The following is an 18,543-nucleotide window of genomic DNA, read 5'->3' on the forward strand; positions in this document are numbered from 1 at the left end:
GGGGCAACTTATAAGTGCGGGCGGCGTTGTACTGTTTGGTTCGCACGTTTTGTCAGCTTATCTGAAACCGCATTTGAGTTTTTATACTAAACGAAGGCCTTGGGCTGAAAGAAGGCCGCGGGTCGACCGCAGCGGCCGACCTGTGGACCGCGTTTCAGGATAAACAACTTATCCTAAAACACACAAGCCGCCCCACACTGAGGGTCTGTTTGGGGCAACTGCAACTTATTGAATAATCTATTGATAAAAATAATCTGCTGATAAGCTAGGAGCGGTGACTATTGCAAATTTTTATTTTTTTTGGAAAAATCAGATCGCTGCCAGAAAGCTGTCATCACACCTAGATAGGTGCGGTGTGAACACACTATTTTCAGCGTTTTGAAAACACATAAGCTGTCAAAACGCAATTTACCCAAAAAGGTCAGGTGCATTTTCAAAACTCCACCGCACCAAATACGTTGCCACAAAGAGACCCTAAATTGCAAGACCCAACTTTAGGAGGTCAACAGGTTGTGACGAACAGTTGGTTGTGTGATGGAGGTGAGGGCAAGTGTTATTTATATTTATTTTTGGGAAGATTTACATACATTGCTATAAAAAAAGATCATAAATTGCGACATATTCTGCTTTTTAATTAGGTCATATTTAGTTCATTCATTAGTAAAAAAAGATCATAAATTGCGACATAGCTTTTTAATTAGGTCATATTTAGTTCATTCATTAGACAAATGAATTGTTTTGAATTAGATTTATAATATAGCTGAACATTATTAAATTTAGGGAGTATTTGATACCATACTTTTAATAGAATTTAAGTTAGATTTAGGGTTTGTTTAGGTTAGCTTATTTGAAGCGGTGGCATTTTAAAAAAGCACCTGACCTGTTTGGGTAAACTGCGTTTTGGTAGCGTTTAGGGCAACTTATTTGGAGCGGTGGCATTTTTAAAAAACACCTGACCTGTTTGGGTAAACTGCATTTTGGTAGCTTATGCATTTTCAAAACGCTGAAAACAACGTTTTCACACTGCACCTGTCTAACTGCGGTTGCAGCTTTCTGACTGTGGTTTGGTTTTTCCAAAAAAATAAAAATTTGTAATAGCCACCGCACCTAGCTTATCGACACATTAATTTTAATCAGCTTATCAGCAGATTATTCAATAAGTTGCAGCTGCCCCAAACAAACATCCCAAACAAACACTTAGGCGCTGTTTGGTTCGGCTTCTGCTGCTTATTCAATAAGTTGCAGCTGCCCCAAACAAACACTTATTGTAAATCCAGTCGAACACCAGAAATAGGTTAGATGAATATGTCCTTAAGTAAATTCTAATATTTGCTTGTTTAGTTTATTAAATCCACTCATTGGATTTCACAAATTTAGCTTATGAAAAAAAATTAAAATATGTTTATGTCAAATACATCAAATCTAGATTTAATTTTAATTAAAGCAAATAATTTTTTAAATTTAATAATATTTAAATTCGATAAATATAAATTTAACCTACTTGACTAAATTCTATTTAACTTGAATCCTACCCCAGCCAAACACCCCTTGTTATGTGATGTCTGCTATCAGTTCTGGCTCAAATCATTTAAAAGATAAATAAATAATGCTTAAAATTAGCATTTCGTCGTCTCCTTGTCGCGATCGATTCCAATCCCGGATTCTACCATCAGGTTCGTGCTTATCTTGTTTTTTTTAGCGTTTTCGTAACACACATTAGCCGTAATACTTTTAATTGTGTTTCCTTGTGAACGACTCGCGTCTTCTGACGGAGAATTCGTAGATCAGCGTGCTTTATTGTGATGATATACTGATTCTTCGTCTGATTTCGATAACCGGCATATAGTTGGATTCAGGTATTTGATTTCTATTAGTTCTCTCATGTTGCCTTTTTTGTATGTTTAGCGAAGCGGATTGATTAGTCGGGGCTGGATGGCCTTTAGTTGTGTCGGAATGTTTGCAATTCCTACACCATGATGAGGCTTTAGCAGTCTTTGATGTGGACGAAAAAAGTCTGTGGTTGTTATTATAATGATTCCCCAACAAAGGTCGAAGTTACTATAAAATGCCATTTTTGAAATGAAGCTTTGACACCTCGCTGATTGGAGCAAATATTTGGTGCGGACACCGTAAATTTGGAGTGGAGGTATTCTGGTGGTATTGTGGACTGCAATACCACCAATCCACACCTATCTCATTCACACGCAATTTTTTCTCCGTTGATTGAGCTTTGCGATGGATTTTTGAAACGAGAGAGGAGGCAGTGGTTATGAAGATAGGAATTTTCCAAAATTTAAAGTTTGTAGCTAATTTTTCACAAGTGCTTGGAGAAACTTCACATAGCTGAAGGAAGCCAGGAACTTGTGAAAGAACTTACATACTCCTCCAAGCGGGAAACTTTTTTTGTAGTAAATTCATCGAGTCATGGAAGAGAGATACAAGGATTGTTTATGGTAATAGTATGACTTGAACAATGTTATAATAGCACATTAGAGTGATCTAAAATGAAATAATAAAAAAAATTGATAAAGTCTAAATTTAGTTATAAACTTCCAAATTTATTGATATTTCAAGTGTTATCTATGACGTTATTAAATGGCCCGATGGTATCTATCAAAATTCCTAGGTGATGAATTGTCATTTGGTGGGCTAAATTCTTGATAATCTTAAAAAAACTTTGTGAAAAATTGTATGTTTCATGCAAGTAGCATATGATTCATCTAGACGACCCCACTTAGTGGGATATAAGCTTGTTGTTGTATGCAAGTAGCATATGATAGCGGACAACCTCACTAACTGTAGTCATTTCAACTGTAGTTTAATCAGTCATAATACGATTGGTCTCATGCCAACTAGGGAATGGATTGTGTGCTGACACATTTATAATAACAATATAAATTGATACGCTAAGACTAATATATGTATTTTTTCAAAGTATTTGAGGAAAATAAATGCATTTTGTGACGCAATTCATGATGATTAATGTAGATTGATGTTATTCATTTATTAATTTTTATTTTAGACCCATTTTGAATTGTGTTTTTCTTTATATCTGTTAGTTTCATGAGGACTATCGTAACAAATTATCATATAATAAGGCTAGTGATTGTGTTGGCCATTTATGTCTTGATCCGACACAATGCTGGAATTAATCAAGATGTGAACGAACTTTCGGGTGGGGGAAAAATTTCTCAGCTATTCTATTTATATTACTAAAAGATTAATATTCAAATATACATGAAGGAGTCCCAAAAGAAAATAATTAAATTAACAAATAAAAATGTGCATCTTTCTGGTTGTTGTTCTCGCCTTTTATACACATTTATTTCTCTTATACTCATTTTGTTCAATTGCTTATAATCTAAAAAAATATTAAAACAATATAATGAGTTATCTAAAGATAACCCATGAGTAATCACACTTCTAAACTACAATAACCAACGGAGAAGAAATCAATATACATGCTGATATTTCATATCTCTATAAAAAATCATATAATATGCCAGTCTTTCATATTTTTATAAGAAATCTAATAATATGCTAAACTATATGCATGTATCAATTACTTTTTACTCAATAAAAAATATTCTAAACTACATGCATTACTTTAGTTTTACTTTTACTTTATACTCTTTATATGCACATCTGTCTCTGTAAAGATCACCGTCAACAAAGCCTAACACACCATTGACTGATATTATTCTGTCAGATCCCATTGGCATAGTGGTTAGCGATGTAAACATCACAATTTTCTAGGGTGGAAAGACCCATAGCTACCTCCTGATCGATATTTTCCCATCGGCACAGTGGTCAGCGATGTTGTCTGGGGAGGTAAACTCTGGTTTACTTGCCCCGGTTGGATTGTGACAATTTATTTGACAAGCTATTTCTTTAAATAAAACATTTTTCCTTGTAAAATCTTGCTATGATGAGTTCAATGATATGTTTTTGTAATAGTTGTTTTGGCTCTTTTTTTTTCTTTCTTTAAGGATCTAACAACCCATCTTTTGATGAATTAACATAACATCTTGAAGATACATATTATATTGCGTTACTTTTACTTTCTGTCATCTTCTCTCCGAAATCTCTTTTTTTCTACAATTCTACATGTACCCCACTTCAATTTGGTATTAAAGCAAATTTTTTTTGCATTCTATGAAAGATTTTGCTTTTATAAATGCGTTTTTTGATAATTTGCCACTTTCCTGTTTTATTTTTTGTTATTTTTCGCTAGAGAAAAGGGTGAGAGACAAAGAAGATGGAGTAAGAGAAGCTAGAGTGAGAGAGAAAGATATAGAGAGAGGGAGCATGACAGAGAGAGGGATAGAGAGAGCAAGTGAGAGAGGGGAAGATAAAGCAATAGAGAAAAGGAGATACAAGGATAAAGAATGAGAGAGAAAGAAAGAAAGAGATCAAGAGATAGAGTGTGTGAGAGAGAAAAAATGTCGATAGAGAGAGAAAGGGAGAGAATGGAAATGAGAAATGAGAGAAGGGAGAGGGAGATAGAGAAAGTGAGAGATAAAGAGAAAGAAACAAAGCGAGACAAAGAGGAAGTAGGGGAGGGAGAAAAGGGAGAAAGAGGAAGAGAAAATGATAACAAAGTAGAGTGAGAGATAGAGAGAGAGAAAGATGAGTCAACAAGGCAGAGAAAAAGAGAGGGAAAACATTGCAAAAATTGCAATTATAATTTTTTTTATTATGAGCCATGTACTTTAACAATATCATTGCCGGTCCCTATCCCAAATGTGAAAAGTGGAGGGTTACTTTAGGTAGTCGACAACCAACGTAAATCATGACATAAATTTTTTTGATCATTGTGTAAGTGCTAGGGTGTCCCTTTGAAGCGACGTACTGTATAGCCTGAATACAATGAAAAGTGTGCAAGGGCCGCTACATCAACACTAGGGTGTAATGTCAAATAAGCAAGAGTTTCCACATTAAAGACGAATGCGCGTAAAGAAGTTAGTCTATAAAATTAATGAAACTAATATTAGAATAAAATCTTGGAATATATGTACTCTTAATGATAAATTAATAAAATTATTTGATATTATGATTCATAAAAAAGATTAATATCTTATGTATTCAACAAACTAAATGGGTTGGAGAAAAGGCTAAGAAGATTGATAACTTAGGTTTTAAACTTTAATATTTTTGTAAGAGTCACATTAGAAATGGTGTAAGTGTAATTATAAATAAGAGCTTGAATGATAATGTTGTAAAAATTAATAGAGTTTGAGATAAAATTATAGCCCTTAAGATTATCATTGATACTAAAATTTTTAATATTATAAGTGCTTAGCTCCTCAAGTAGGTTTAGATATAGGGTCTAAAGATAAATTTTGGAATGAATTAGAATACTTAATACAAATGATACCTCTTGAAGAAACAATTTTTATTGGAGGAGATTTAAATGGATATGCCAGCAAAGCGGTAAAAGATTTCAAAAATGTTCACGACTACGGTTTTGGAGTAATTAATGAAGAATGTATAACTATTTAAGATTTTGCTTTAACGTATGATTTTGTTATTACTAATATTTTATTTAAGAATAGAGATGGACATCTTATTATTTATAAGAATGGATCTAATAAAACACAAGTTGATTATTTTCTTATGAGAAGAAGAAATCGTCGAGATTGTAAAGATGGTAAGGTCATTCCAAGTGAGGATTTAAGTACCCAACATCATTTATTTGTTTTAGATTTTAAGATGAAGAGTTGTAAAATAAAGAATACTAGGATCATCATCGTAGAATCAGATGGGAGAACCTAAAAGACACAAATAAAATTATTTTTATGAGAAATTCAAGATTTCAAAATTTGGGATATTCATGATGAAACAAATGCTATGTAAGATAAAATAACAAATACTATTAAACAAGTAATAAAAGATGTACTTGGAGAATCAAAAGAAAAAAAATTCTATAAATAAAAATAGTTGGTGGTGGAATAATAATGTGCAAGAAAAGATAAAATATAAGAAGTTATGTTATAAAAATTGGTTTAAATGTAAAAGCTCATAGAACTGAAAAAAATATCAAATGACCCGCAGTGAGTCTAAAAGAATAATTTGTGACACTAAAAATTTTGCTTTTAATGACCTTTATAATAGATTAAATACTAAGTAGGGTGAAAAATTTATATATAAACAAGCCAAACAAAGAAAAAAGAAAAGTAAAGATTTAACTTAAGTGTATTAAAGATGAAAATAAAAAAATATTTTTCTTAGAAAAAAATATTCCATAAAGGTGGGTGAGTTATTTTGATAATTTTTGTAATGAAATTTCTGAAAATACAATCGACCTTAGTGATCTTAATATCGTTAACAATAATAGTAATACATTTTATTTTTACCGTCACATTAGTTAAAAAGAAGTTAAGGAGGCTTTAGAGGAAACCAAAGGTGGAAAGTCTGTAGAACCTAATGATATTCCAATTGAATTATGAAAATATTTAGGAGATTTGAGGATTTCTTGGCTTACTAAACTCTTTAATATTATTTTAAAAACTAAAAAGATGCCTGAGGAGTAGAAGAAGAGTATTTTGGTCCCCATTTTTAAGAATAAAGGGGATGCACAAGAGTGTGAAAATTATAGAGGGATTAAGTTAATGTGTCATACTTTAAAATTATAGGAGAGGGTAATTGAACATAGTTTAAGACGTATTACAAAGATTTATCATAATCAATTTGGATTTATGCCAGGCAGGTTTACTATGGAAGCCATACATTTATTGAGAGGTTTGATGGAGAAGTTCAGAGATATTAAGGAGAATCTACATTTGATTTTTATTAATTTAGAAAAAGCTTACGATAAGGTTCCAAGAGATATCCTTTGGAGAGTTCTTGAGAAGAAAGGTGTTGATATGACTTATATTCAAGTCATTAAAGACATATATACTAGAGCTATTACTTGTGTTCGAACTGAAGGAGGATTGACCAAATATTTTCCTCTTCTGTTGGATTACATCAGGGATCGGGTTTAAGCCCATTCATTTTTGCTTTAGTTATGGATGGTCTTACTGGTCATTTACAGGAGGATGTACCTTGGTGTATGCTTTTTGCTGATGATATCCTTTTCGTGGATAAAACGAGAGAAAAAGTCCATAAAAAACTTGAATTATAGAGGTCTACATTGGAGTCTAAATGCCTTCATTTGGGTAGAACTAAAACTGAATACATGGAATGTAATTTTAGTAGTAGTAGCTCTAGTGACAAAAGTGTAAATTTGGGTGATCAAATTATTAAAATGTGTGAACGATTTAGATATCTCGGGTTTGTTGTTCAAAGTGATGGTGATATAGATGGAGATGTTAATAGTAGAACTCAAGTTGGTTGGTTGAAGTGGAAGAATTGTTAGGGCCTTTTATGTAATAAGAAAGTATCACTTAGACTAAAAGTAAAATTTTGTAAGACGGTGTGAGACCCGCAATGCTCTATGGCGCTGAATGTTGGCCTTTAAAAGAGTAGTATAATACTAAGTTAAGTGTTTCCGAGCTGAGAATGATTAGGTGGATGAGTGGCTTTACACTCAGGGACAAAATGCGAAGTGAATATATCCGTGATAGGGTTGGTGTAGCTTCTGTGACGAACAAAATTAGAGAAAGTCGTCTTAGATGGTTTGGTCACATTAAGCGTCGACCATATGATGATCCGATTAGGAGAGTAGATGTTTTAGATTCGACTTATGTTAAGAAAGGCAGAGGTAGATCTAGGAAGGCTTGAGCTTATTGTAAAAAAAATGATCTTAATTTATTAGAACTAAATGAAAATATGACACCAAATAGGACACAATGGAGAAAAAAGATTCATGTAACCGACCCCACGTAGTGGGATTAAGGCTTTATTGTTGTTGTTGTTGATAAGCCATGTACTTTATTGGTCACGAGTAAGAAAAAGTCTCACATTGCTCATACGTAAATATCCCAAATTATACAAAATTTATAGAATTTACATCCCTGTCCCCTTCCATAAATGCCTTCACATATATCTTCACTATAACATCCAATTTTTTATCCTTTTAAGTCTCTTTAATATCTTAACATTTTTCATCAATTTATTTAAACTTTAGTTTAAATCATAAATCCAATTTTAATTCTAGCCTTCAACCAAATTTTTAGAATCCATCCATTAAATTAACCATCTATGTCAATTCATGTTTATTTTAATCTTATCTGATTTGCCTCTCAATCATCCTAAAAAAATCCTCCACAAAATCCTCTTTACTCAAATTCAATCCAAAGTAATTTTATCCATTACTTGGTTTATTATTGCTCACATTAATTGTGCCAAGTATAATAAGTAATGTTTTAAAAGACAAAGATGCAAGATGGAGTTGTCATTGTGAATGGTTCAAGCTCTACAGATTTTATGTTTTAGACATTTCATAGAAAAAAAAAAAAGATTTACAAGTCAGATATATGGAAAAAAATGAAATAAAATCCAAAATTCAAATGCATAACAATTTCTTTCATATTCTAAATCCAAAATCAATATGACAAACAGTGCTTGGGAATATGATAGCTAAACAGCTTGGTACGTGGGCCAAACAAAAATACATCATACGAACATTTAAATATAAAAGATAAACTAATATTTAAATCCCTAAGATCTCAAAAGCCCAAACTATTATGCCATATGGATTATAAATATAAGAATAATTTTCAAATACCGCATTTTATAACATTTATTAGAGATCTTAGAGTGTTCGGCAAAGAGTCGATGCTTTCAACCTTGTCATTGAAAACAAACAGAAAAGCATTGATGAGTGTGCTTGTGGTCAAGATGAGGCATCGGTTGGCGAGTTGGTGGAGTTGAATAGATCCCAACGAGTTGGTGAGGGAGCAAAGTAGATGAGCTACAACAAGTTAGTGTAAGAGGAATTATGATTGAACAAGTTAATGCAGGAAGTGATTGTGCGCTGACAGGGGAGAAGCCGTGAGAAAGTGATTCATTGATTGCGAGCAAAGTAGATGAGCTACATTTATTGAGTGAACATGTTAGTGTAAGAGGAATTATGATTGAACAAGTTAATGCAGGAAGTGATTGTGAGCTGACGTGGGAGAAGTAGTGAGAAAGTGATTCATTGAATCGAATAAAGAGCTGTTTGAGTCCATTTAGTTTTTTTTTTCTCCCTACCGGGTTAAGTTATAATTTTTAGACTTTTTTTGGTTAGATTAAAGTGTAAAAACATGTTTTATTTGAGTTTGTGATAGCTTAAATTTTCCATTTCTTTAATTTGAGTAAACCTAAATTGTAGCGATTGCCCCTATTTATGGGGTGTAAAAGGTTCAACTTGCATGTTTTGGGTGAGGTGCCTTGTGTTGTAGGCTGAACTCTTCTCTTGTTTGCGTCGAGAAAGTTTTAGCTCATCTCAGCTCACATCACTTCACCTTGGGTGCGTTCAAGAAATAACTTTTAAAACATTGATTTAAAGCATCCTTTGTTTTTTTTTTCATGGAACACCTGCTGGTGGTGAGTAAAAGAATGGAAGAAAGAGAATTATGTCCTTATTTCTTTTTCAAGCTTGTTGAACTTCGCAGGAGATCTACTGCATTTCTTCTTAGAACAGAACATCAATTCTTTATAAGGCTATGATGAGTTTGTTTAGTCTATGGAAGCTTCTAATTATTTCATCTAGAAATGCTAGAAGTTTTCTAATCAGATGTATATCTATTGACTATGATTCTTTTGCTGGAATTCATGAAGCTACTTAACTGTTTGGAGAGATTTCACTTGTCTCACTCTTTGACGGAGAGTTCTTCCTCCCTCGAAGGAATTGAGTGCACCCTATTTATCGATGTTGATCTATGTAAGTAGAAATTTTGTTATATATTTGCAATTTATATTTATTAAGTATTAGCAATTTATCATATGCTATTTGATATTTTCATGGGGATTATGATGTAATAAGTCTTTTGGGATACTTTTAGTTGTCAGGCTTGTTCTATACATACTTTCTTATTCCAGTTAATGAATTCTTACAAAACATTTGTTGTTTCTCTACTTTTATTGTCCTGAAGATTTGATATCCCAATCCTTTAAAGAGTCGTTGTTAACATCCTGAGTATTCTCAATTAATCTTTCCTTTTCCTCTCTCATTCATCACCTTTTTTTCCTAAATCTCTAATTTTCTATAATTTCACTACATACCCTCCCTCAAAAGCATTTAAAACAAATATGAATTAACTTGTAATCACTCTTTTTTACATTTCAAATGTGCTTATGGATATCCACTTTGGCCTTAAAAACCTCTAACGTGTTTCATAATTTATCTTTTGGCATCATAATAATCAAAATATGCATGCATGTGAATACTAGTAAGATCTAAAGATCTTTTGTGGTTGAAGTCACACAATAAGCTTTAAGTACAACGATAGTCGCAACATAATGTATAACATCAAGTTGTTCATTTTGGTCCATATCATCCTCATAGGAAATAGTTTCTTGATCCCTAACATGCTCACTATTTTCATCTTTCAAAATTTTTGTTCATTTAGTTTCTTTCTCAATAAAAAAAAGTTTCACGGGACACTCAAAAGTCATATACACTATTTGATTGCAATAAAAATATAAGATAGATTCTCTAATTTGAGTACTTTTCTTATAAAGCGAGGAATTATTATTAAGATAATTTTAGAGCAAAGTGCCAAACTAGTCCCTTGATAATTTACATGGGGCCATTTTAGTCTCAGAGTTAATGAAAGTGTCAAATTGGTCCCCAGGCTAATAGTCCTCCGTAAGGATTATTTTAGCTCTAATTTAAAGAGTATGGGGACCAGTTTAACACTTTTTATAAACTCCAGGACTAAAATAGTTGGGGACTATCTTGGCACTTCTGTCTAATTTTTACAAGATCTTGAGTTGCATCTTATATAGGCTGAGTTTGGTCATGAATTAGTGAAGATTTGACAAACTTTAGTAGGGTTTAAGGTTTGGCAGCACTCCTAATGATAGAAGGCCTCCAAAATTGCTTGATCTCAATCATTTTTAATTCTCTGTCTAATTCTATTAGTGTGACATCTAGCTATATGTCCTCAAAATTATTTAGATAGTCATTAGTATGAGTTCTTTCTCTCACTGTATGAAGTTGATCAACTAATTGCCTTTTTAATGTGTAAATAACTATATTTGACTTCTTTATATTTCATATTTTTCCATATTCTAATTCTTAGTCCAATTAGGAAGGTATTTCATCCAACACTCCCAGCCAATCTTTTGATTGAATTTACCAATTTTACTTTCACAAAATGTATGCATTTGTGGTCATCCATGTGATACCAATAAAAGAATTATGTATTTTAGAGCTCCAATCTAAGAAGTCACTAGGACCAGATCTCCCATCAAAAGTTAAAGCACCAACTCTTTATTTATTTATTATTATTATTTTTTTGTAATGATATGCAATTTCTTATTCAAATTATTGATTAATAAGTCCAAGATCCTTAGAGTCACCACTGAAATAGTTGTCACATTGTTTTGAGCTAACTTCATATTTATCTAGGTTTATCTCTAGTTGTTAGAATTAACAACATTCATTAGGTTATATCCTGGTATAATGTAGAATTGCATTATGACATCGACGAGGATAATAAATTATCAATACTTCACTTTTAGGTATTTGATTTCAAATTTCTGGGATTACTAGCTGACGCGGGAGCTCTTTCTTCCACAGAATTTCATGGAATAGGCTAGAGGTGCGATTCTGTTCAGTTCCCGAGCATTCCTGTGATTGCGGGAAGTCCGTTATGTGTGGAATGCCGTTCCATTATTTATTTCAGCCAATTTTTTTTCTTATTTCTCTATTTCTAATTAGGTTAATTTTTATGAGGGAATTATATCTTGTTAATTTCTATTTTCTCAAACTTTGAGATTTGTTTATGTTTTTTGAAAATATTTTCTCCTGGTTTTCCCTATTAGAGTGTTGTATCCTTGAATTTACTTTTCGTGGTGTGTCTGTAACATGATATGATCGAGGTGGTGAATTTTCTAGATGTTTAAAGGCCTTCTTCTCTGTTGCAGTTGCTGCCTACGGTTGTTTGGCAGCAGATAAACCTGCTGAGTTCCCCAGTCAGCTTGCTGTCCTGACACTATTTATGCCTGATTTCAGCCGACATTCCTCCTCTTACTCCCGTTACCAATCCTACAGCTTAAGTACCCCTTGCTTGTATTCTCAAACACCTTCTAGAAGCCCTAGAACGGTGTCACTGGCAAGGGTGAAGGTTGGTCTTGTGGCATATTACTTGTTTAGTTGTTTGAGGACGAGAAGTTCTCTCACAAAATTTTTCCTTCTGTGCCCTAAGATTTTGTAATTGAACACTAATTTTCAGAACTCTCCTTCTCAATGGCTTATAAAGAGCTGATAGGGCTTCGTGTGGACCACTCTTTCTTGCTGAACGTGGAACTTCTTAAGCTAGTTCGAAAGATTTCGTCTTAATTGATGAAATGACATGGCGAACAGTTCAATTTTAAGGGAGATGCTAAAACCAAATCAAGGAACAAATAAAACTTTTGGGTATTCCTTAGCAATTATTCCGCCGAAGTGTTGTGAGAGTGTTGAAGGAGTATTGGAGGCAGATGACATTTTCTGCAATTTGTAGGGGCTGGTGAAAGCAGCTTGGAAACAAAGATTTTGTGCTCAGTAGCAAGGAATCGTTATGATGACTACAATAATTTCTTGCAGCAGGATCATCAATTGAGAACAAAAATAGAGCCATAGTTGTTCCGACTTCCTAGAGTGCAGGAGCCATGAGTGTGGACGGTCTTTATTTCACAAAAATAGAGCCATAATTTCACTCTCTTTTGTTGCTTACGAAGATGTTTTAGCTTATAGAGACACAATTCAGAAGTTTCAAGCGACAACTATTGATATTCCTCCTTGTATTGTCATGGTTTGGAATGATTTAAGATAAATATTATGTATATATTTAGCTGAATAGGTGGAGACATTTTAGAAGGGATGAGATGATTTTGAATTTTAACTTGAACTCAACTTTAAATTAGAATTTTGAAATTATAACCACTATTTAATGTTGAATTTGAAATTGAATTCAAATGTAAAATTTGAATTAATGATAAGGACTAAAATTCGATGGCTTTGGTTTAGAAAGAATTTTGTGAAAGAGGGTGTAAATAAAATTAATGGACGAGACTGATTGTTTCCAGTCGAGTAATTGGATACAATAGTGGGATGTTCCTCCTGATGCATCAAACACATTGTTTGTGGAAGGCCTTTTTGCTGACTATACACGAAGAGAAGTTTTTTGTATATTTCATCTATTTGTGGGTTTCCAAGAGGTGAGACTTGTGTCCAAGGATTCTAAATATACTGGAGGAGATTCGTTTGTGCTGTGCTTTGTTGATTTTACTACACCTAGCCAGGTTGCGATCGCATTGGATCCATTGCAATCTTATTATTGGATGAACATGATCGAGAGTTGACATGTTTGAAGCTGCAATTTGCTCGCTTCCCTGGTCAACGTTCATCTGCTGGGCCTCGTAGTAGGCGTTGATTTTTTGGAGTTGTATTTGATGCAACATAGTTGTTTTTTGGTGTTATTTATTGATGGAAAATTTTCTCCTCGCTGAGTATTTTATCGTTGCATGTAATTGTTCTATTGAATTCCATTTTCCATGTTTCTCCAAAAGGCTCCTTTTCGTATCGACATTTCATGTGAGAGATGCTGACCTATTAAATTTCCTTCACAGGTTTCTCTCTGTAGATTTCCAGACTTATCTACTCCACTAGAATTCTTCTTGCAACAAACCTTCTTCGGAGCTTTTTCCAGTCGTAGGCCTACCTCTAGAGCTTTTTCCCGCACAGGCCCTGCTCTAGAGCTTTTTCATGCAATAGTCCCTCCTCCGGAGCTTTCCCCTGTAGTAGCCCTCCTCTTGAGCTTTTCCTTGCAACATACATTTCTTTGTAACTTTTTCCTACAACAAATCTATAATTTTTTTCCACAACAGACCCTCATCCGAAGCTTTTTCCTGCAGTAGGCCCTCCAGATTTTTTTTTACAGATCATACGCTGCAGCTTTCCTTGTAGGTTGTCTATTTCCTTGGAAACTACCCTGCAACATTGGCTATAATAACTTTTCGCCTACCTACGAACGTTGTAGAAACTGCAGTCCAAGACAATCGCAGTCAACTAAAAGTCAGTTTTTTCTATAGCTTGTCTACTTCCTTGCGAATTCCTCTACAACATTATCTGTAAGAGTCTTCTGCCTATCTATATATACTGCAGAAATTGCAGACAAAGACAACCACCGTTAATTAGAAGTCAGCTTTTCTTATAGGTTGTCTACTTCCTTGCAAAATTTCCTGCAAAATTACCTATAGGAGCCTTCTGTCTAACCACAGACACTGTAGGAACTGTAGTTTGTGATGAAAACTTAAAGTTCTACTTCATGAGATCTCCCTCGTCCATTTTTCGATATTTTCAAATACAAGTTGAATATGATTTTCAACCAAGTTTCAACTTGAGGGGGAATGTTAAAAGTTATATTAGTAAATAATTTATTCTTGTTAAAAGTTACGAGGTTTGGATTTATATTTGGATTGGATTTATTTCCTTGGTTGGATTTATTTCCTCTTATTTTAAGCTTTCTTATTTTATGTTGTTTCCTTTTATCTCCAAGTAATTATTATGAATTAATTAATTGGATTTATATTTGGATTGGATTTTTTTCCTTTCTTATTTTAAGCTTTCCTATTTTATATTGTTTCCTTTTACTCCAAGTAATTATTATGAATTAAATAATTGGAGATATAAGTGTTATACTTTTTTTCTATGTTATTATTATTTTTTTTATGTTTCTTATTATAGGATTCATATAAGGACATTTATACCCACTTTCCATATCAATAAAGTAATTCTGAATTTCAACAGTTTCAGTGATCCTTTAACTGCATATCGGGAAACATTTTTATCTATTTTATTTTAGATTTTCTGAGACTATTTTTTATTGAGCAGCATTCATTAAATGTTTTGATTAGAAGTATTGGTGCCAAAAATTTGATGCTTGAAGTCTAACTCTATACTTAACAAGAAATTATTGTCTTATTCTGTTGTATGAGGTATACTGGCATGATTTGAAATCCGTGAAAACACGTGCTGTTTTGACGTTGTCTTTTCATGTCTTGCTAGTCTGCATTGACATATTATGTTTCTTACTAATTGAAACTGTAGCTATAATGAATTTGAATTACATAGATAATTTGTGCAGAGACTGAATCTATGACCTGTTTCCTTTATTTCCTCGAATAGCTGATGTAATTTTTATCAGCTTTTCCAATTCTAAGCGGTTTGCTTATACTTTTCTGCACTTTATCAGTAAGTTGTCTGTCATTTTCAGGCAAGAACTTCTAATGTAGTTTTTTTTCAGGTTTAATTTCCAATATGAGCAACGAGCCTTCTAGGACGGGATCTATTCCTACATTGATGGTAAGTTCCTATGAAACCCTTGGGAGTTGAGGAACATAATTTTTGATGTATTTGGAGTACCTTTTCTCTGTTGTTCGCCTTTTGTGCTCATACACATTATATAGTCTCCCGACTACTAAGAAGTGTCTAATTTAGTCCCAAATATTTAGAATTTAGTCTCAGACTTTTTAAATGTGCTCCAAATTAGTCTTGAATCATTTTATTCGTTAAATTTGATGGTGACTTGCATGAATTGAAGGATATTTTCATCTTTTGTTTAATTATTCAAAAATTATGTGGTTTGTATATATATCTCTTTTCTTATTTGTTGCTGAATAGTTATAATCTTTAATTTGCATTAATAAATCGCTTCACAAGTCACCACTTTTTTTCAAATGAAAATTTTTAAAATAATCAAGAATTGTGCAATAAGAGCTCACTCAATCTAACATTATATATATTATTCGATTTCAATTGAATTTTTGATTTGAATATTATTTATTAGAGAATGTGTTTTAAAATAGTTAAAATTAACTTGTAAAACTAATTAATAAATTTATTTGTGTTTAAAATATTATGTATGTGAATGTGATTGATAGAATTACCCATGGTGAGTTTTATTCGTGAAGTTTGCAAATAGATAAACTTTCCCTTCAAAACGTGAAAGGAATTGTTAAAATTTAATGAAAAATGTGATGCAGGATTAATTTAGAGCACCTTTTAATAGTCTGAGGCTAAATTGGAGCATTTTAAAACTCGGGACTAAATTAGAGCATTTTAAAACTCGGGACTAAATTGGAATCTTCTTACTAGTCAGGGGATTAATTTGGTGTTTTACTCTATGCATTATCTAATGCTGACAATCTTTATTAGGTTTCTGTTGTAATGGATGGAATAAGTTTGGTTTATGAAGTGCTTGAATGCTGCATTGTTTTAGCGAATGTGTACGTGGCGGTCCCACGGATAATTTGACAATCCTTAACATATGGTTCCTCCAGCACTTGACATTTACTTTTTGTTAATGTTATTTTGAAGAATTATGCTGTTCAAAAGATTTGTCAAATTTTTAGCTTCACAATTCCCGCATTAACAGCTTGCAATTGCAGATTACTGTTTATTACATGAGACTCAAACTTGAAACTTTTGGAACCTTACCAATTATATAATGCAGTTTATTATGCATGTACTAGTTTTTAAAATTTTCCTATATTGCCATATGCTAATAATTTTACTTAAAAATCATAATTATTCCATATTTGATATCTGGTTTTACACAATTGGTTACTTTGACCTTCCGTGGTTTAACTTCTTGCCTGCTTTGCAGCAAGATAAGCCGTGGTTTAGCATTTTCCTGTTTTTTTCCGGGATAAGTTGTTGCAAAATTGACAGATGTTTTTGGTTGAAAGATGGTGTTATGCTGGTTTAGCCTAAAGACAATTTAGTCTTTTATTGACCTAAGGGCAATTGAGGTTTTTATTAACGTAAGGGAAATTGGGTCAATTTTTTTTTTATTGTTTGGCATAAAGAGACCTAACAGGTTTAGTATTGGGCACACGAGATTATGTACGGATCTTAGGTTTAGAGTTTAAGAGATTTTCTACCTCTCGAATTGTAGGAATTGAGAGAGATCGCCTATTTTTCGAATTATAGGTGTTTATTTTTTATTTAAGTGTTGGATGTTTTTACAATAAAATGTGTTTGCCCTAATTTCTATGGAAAATCATCTCGATTTATGGGTTGAATCGCCATTAGTTTTCCTAGCCGCGTTCGCTTAGGAATGACAGGAACACTGTAATAACTGAATTTTAAATAAAAAAATAATAATAAGGGAAAATTTGAAACGACGATAAGGGTCGATATAATCCTTAGATTGTTTCACATTTAGCGTCACACACCCCATTCAAAACAATCGAAATCAAGAACGAGGGAGCAAGAGGGAGAGCAGAGAGATCGAGAAAAGAAGAAAATTTGAGAAGGAAGAAATAGAAATAGGAGAAGTCGACATGCCCTAATTCAGAAGAAGAGGCGTGGGCTTAGGTGACATTGCGTCACTCTTTGTCGAAGCCAGAGAAGAGTTGAAGCATCCTTACTACGCGTGCGACATCGCTATCCTACTTAGGAAGGCGATACTGAAGCACCCTTATCGTGCTAGAGAGATTGTCATACCCTAGCCTAACAAAATTGAAGAGCGAATAAGAAGAGAAGGGAATTCGAGCGGCTTCGTGCGTTGTGCTTGCATGTGGTAAGAGTCGAACCTCGTGTGCAGAGAAAGAGGAAGATGATCACGCGCTGCTCTGTTGGGTCGTGCCAAAATCGAAGGAAAGGAAGAAGGGAAGACTCTGCATGCGCTAGGCCTATCGATCGAATCATATAAGGTGAATTTAACACTCTTTTATTTAATAAGAATTATACATATAGGTTACTGTTTAAATATTAGATTTAAGTGCATTTAATATCGAAATTGAAGATATTAAAGTTTTGAATTTGTAGGAGTAAGGTGACAAGAACTCCGTGTATGAGGGAAGAGGAAGAATCGCGGGCGTGAAGTAAAGAGCCAAAGCTTAGCGAAACCCTAATTTGCGAGTTAAGATAAATTTGAAGAGGAAGAATCACGGGCGTGAAGTAAAGAGCCGAAGCATAGCGAAACCCTAATTTGCGAGTTAAGATAAATTTTTTTGTTATAATTGTTTAGCGAAATTTTATATACATTAAATTGATATATATTTAATATGTTAATATTAACTTATGTTAAATTGAGGTCAGGGAGTCTATCAAGAAAACTTTGCGTGCAAGTAAGGGAGGAGATCGACCTGAAAGAATATAAGGAAGTATAGAAGAAGGTTATTCAGAATTGAAATTGATAAAAAGGTTAACGATTCAGTGAAATGTATGATTAAGCTAATAAAGAGATCTACTAAAGATTGAGATTAGTAAATATGACTTAAGTTGCAGTAATTTTCTTTTTTTTAAAATATTTTTGTTTGCATTTTTATTTGTCTTATGCTAATGCAATTACATTTGATTCTTCATATCATTAGTCTTAAAGTATGCATGTTAAATATAGCTGCATAATAGTTTAGATTAATAATATATCAAATTGTTGCATGACCAGATACATATAT

At 33.0% G+C, this 18,543-nt stretch overlaps 1 protein-coding gene across 7 annotated transcripts in view; it reads left to right on the forward strand.

The window, feature by feature from the left end:
- The first annotated feature begins 1,561 nt into the window (after nucleotides 1-1,561).
- Nucleotides 1,562-18,543, forward strand: part of LOC110023903 — a 56,975-nt gene continuing 39,993 nt past the window's right edge. Inside the window, exons 1-4 of one of the 7 annotated variants that reach the window (XM_020723550.1) lie at nucleotides 1,687-1,856; nucleotides 3,710-3,831; nucleotides 9,709-9,811; nucleotides 15,384-15,442. In XM_020723550.1, the coding sequence (XP_020579209.1) occupies nucleotides 3,817-3,831; nucleotides 9,709-9,811; nucleotides 15,384-15,442 (177 nt within the window). In that variant the 5' untranslated portion in view covers nucleotides 1,687-1,856; nucleotides 3,710-3,816. The other 6 variants (XM_020723552.1, XM_020723555.1, XM_020723554.1 and 3 more) reach the window with 6 other exon arrangements.

Source organism: Phalaenopsis equestris, unplaced genomic scaffold (genome assembly GCF_001263595.1).
Source record: "Phalaenopsis equestris unplaced genomic scaffold, ASM126359v1 Scaffold000235, whole genome shotgun sequence".
Taxonomy (NCBI): Eukaryota; Viridiplantae; Streptophyta; class Magnoliopsida; order Asparagales; family Orchidaceae; genus Phalaenopsis; species Phalaenopsis equestris.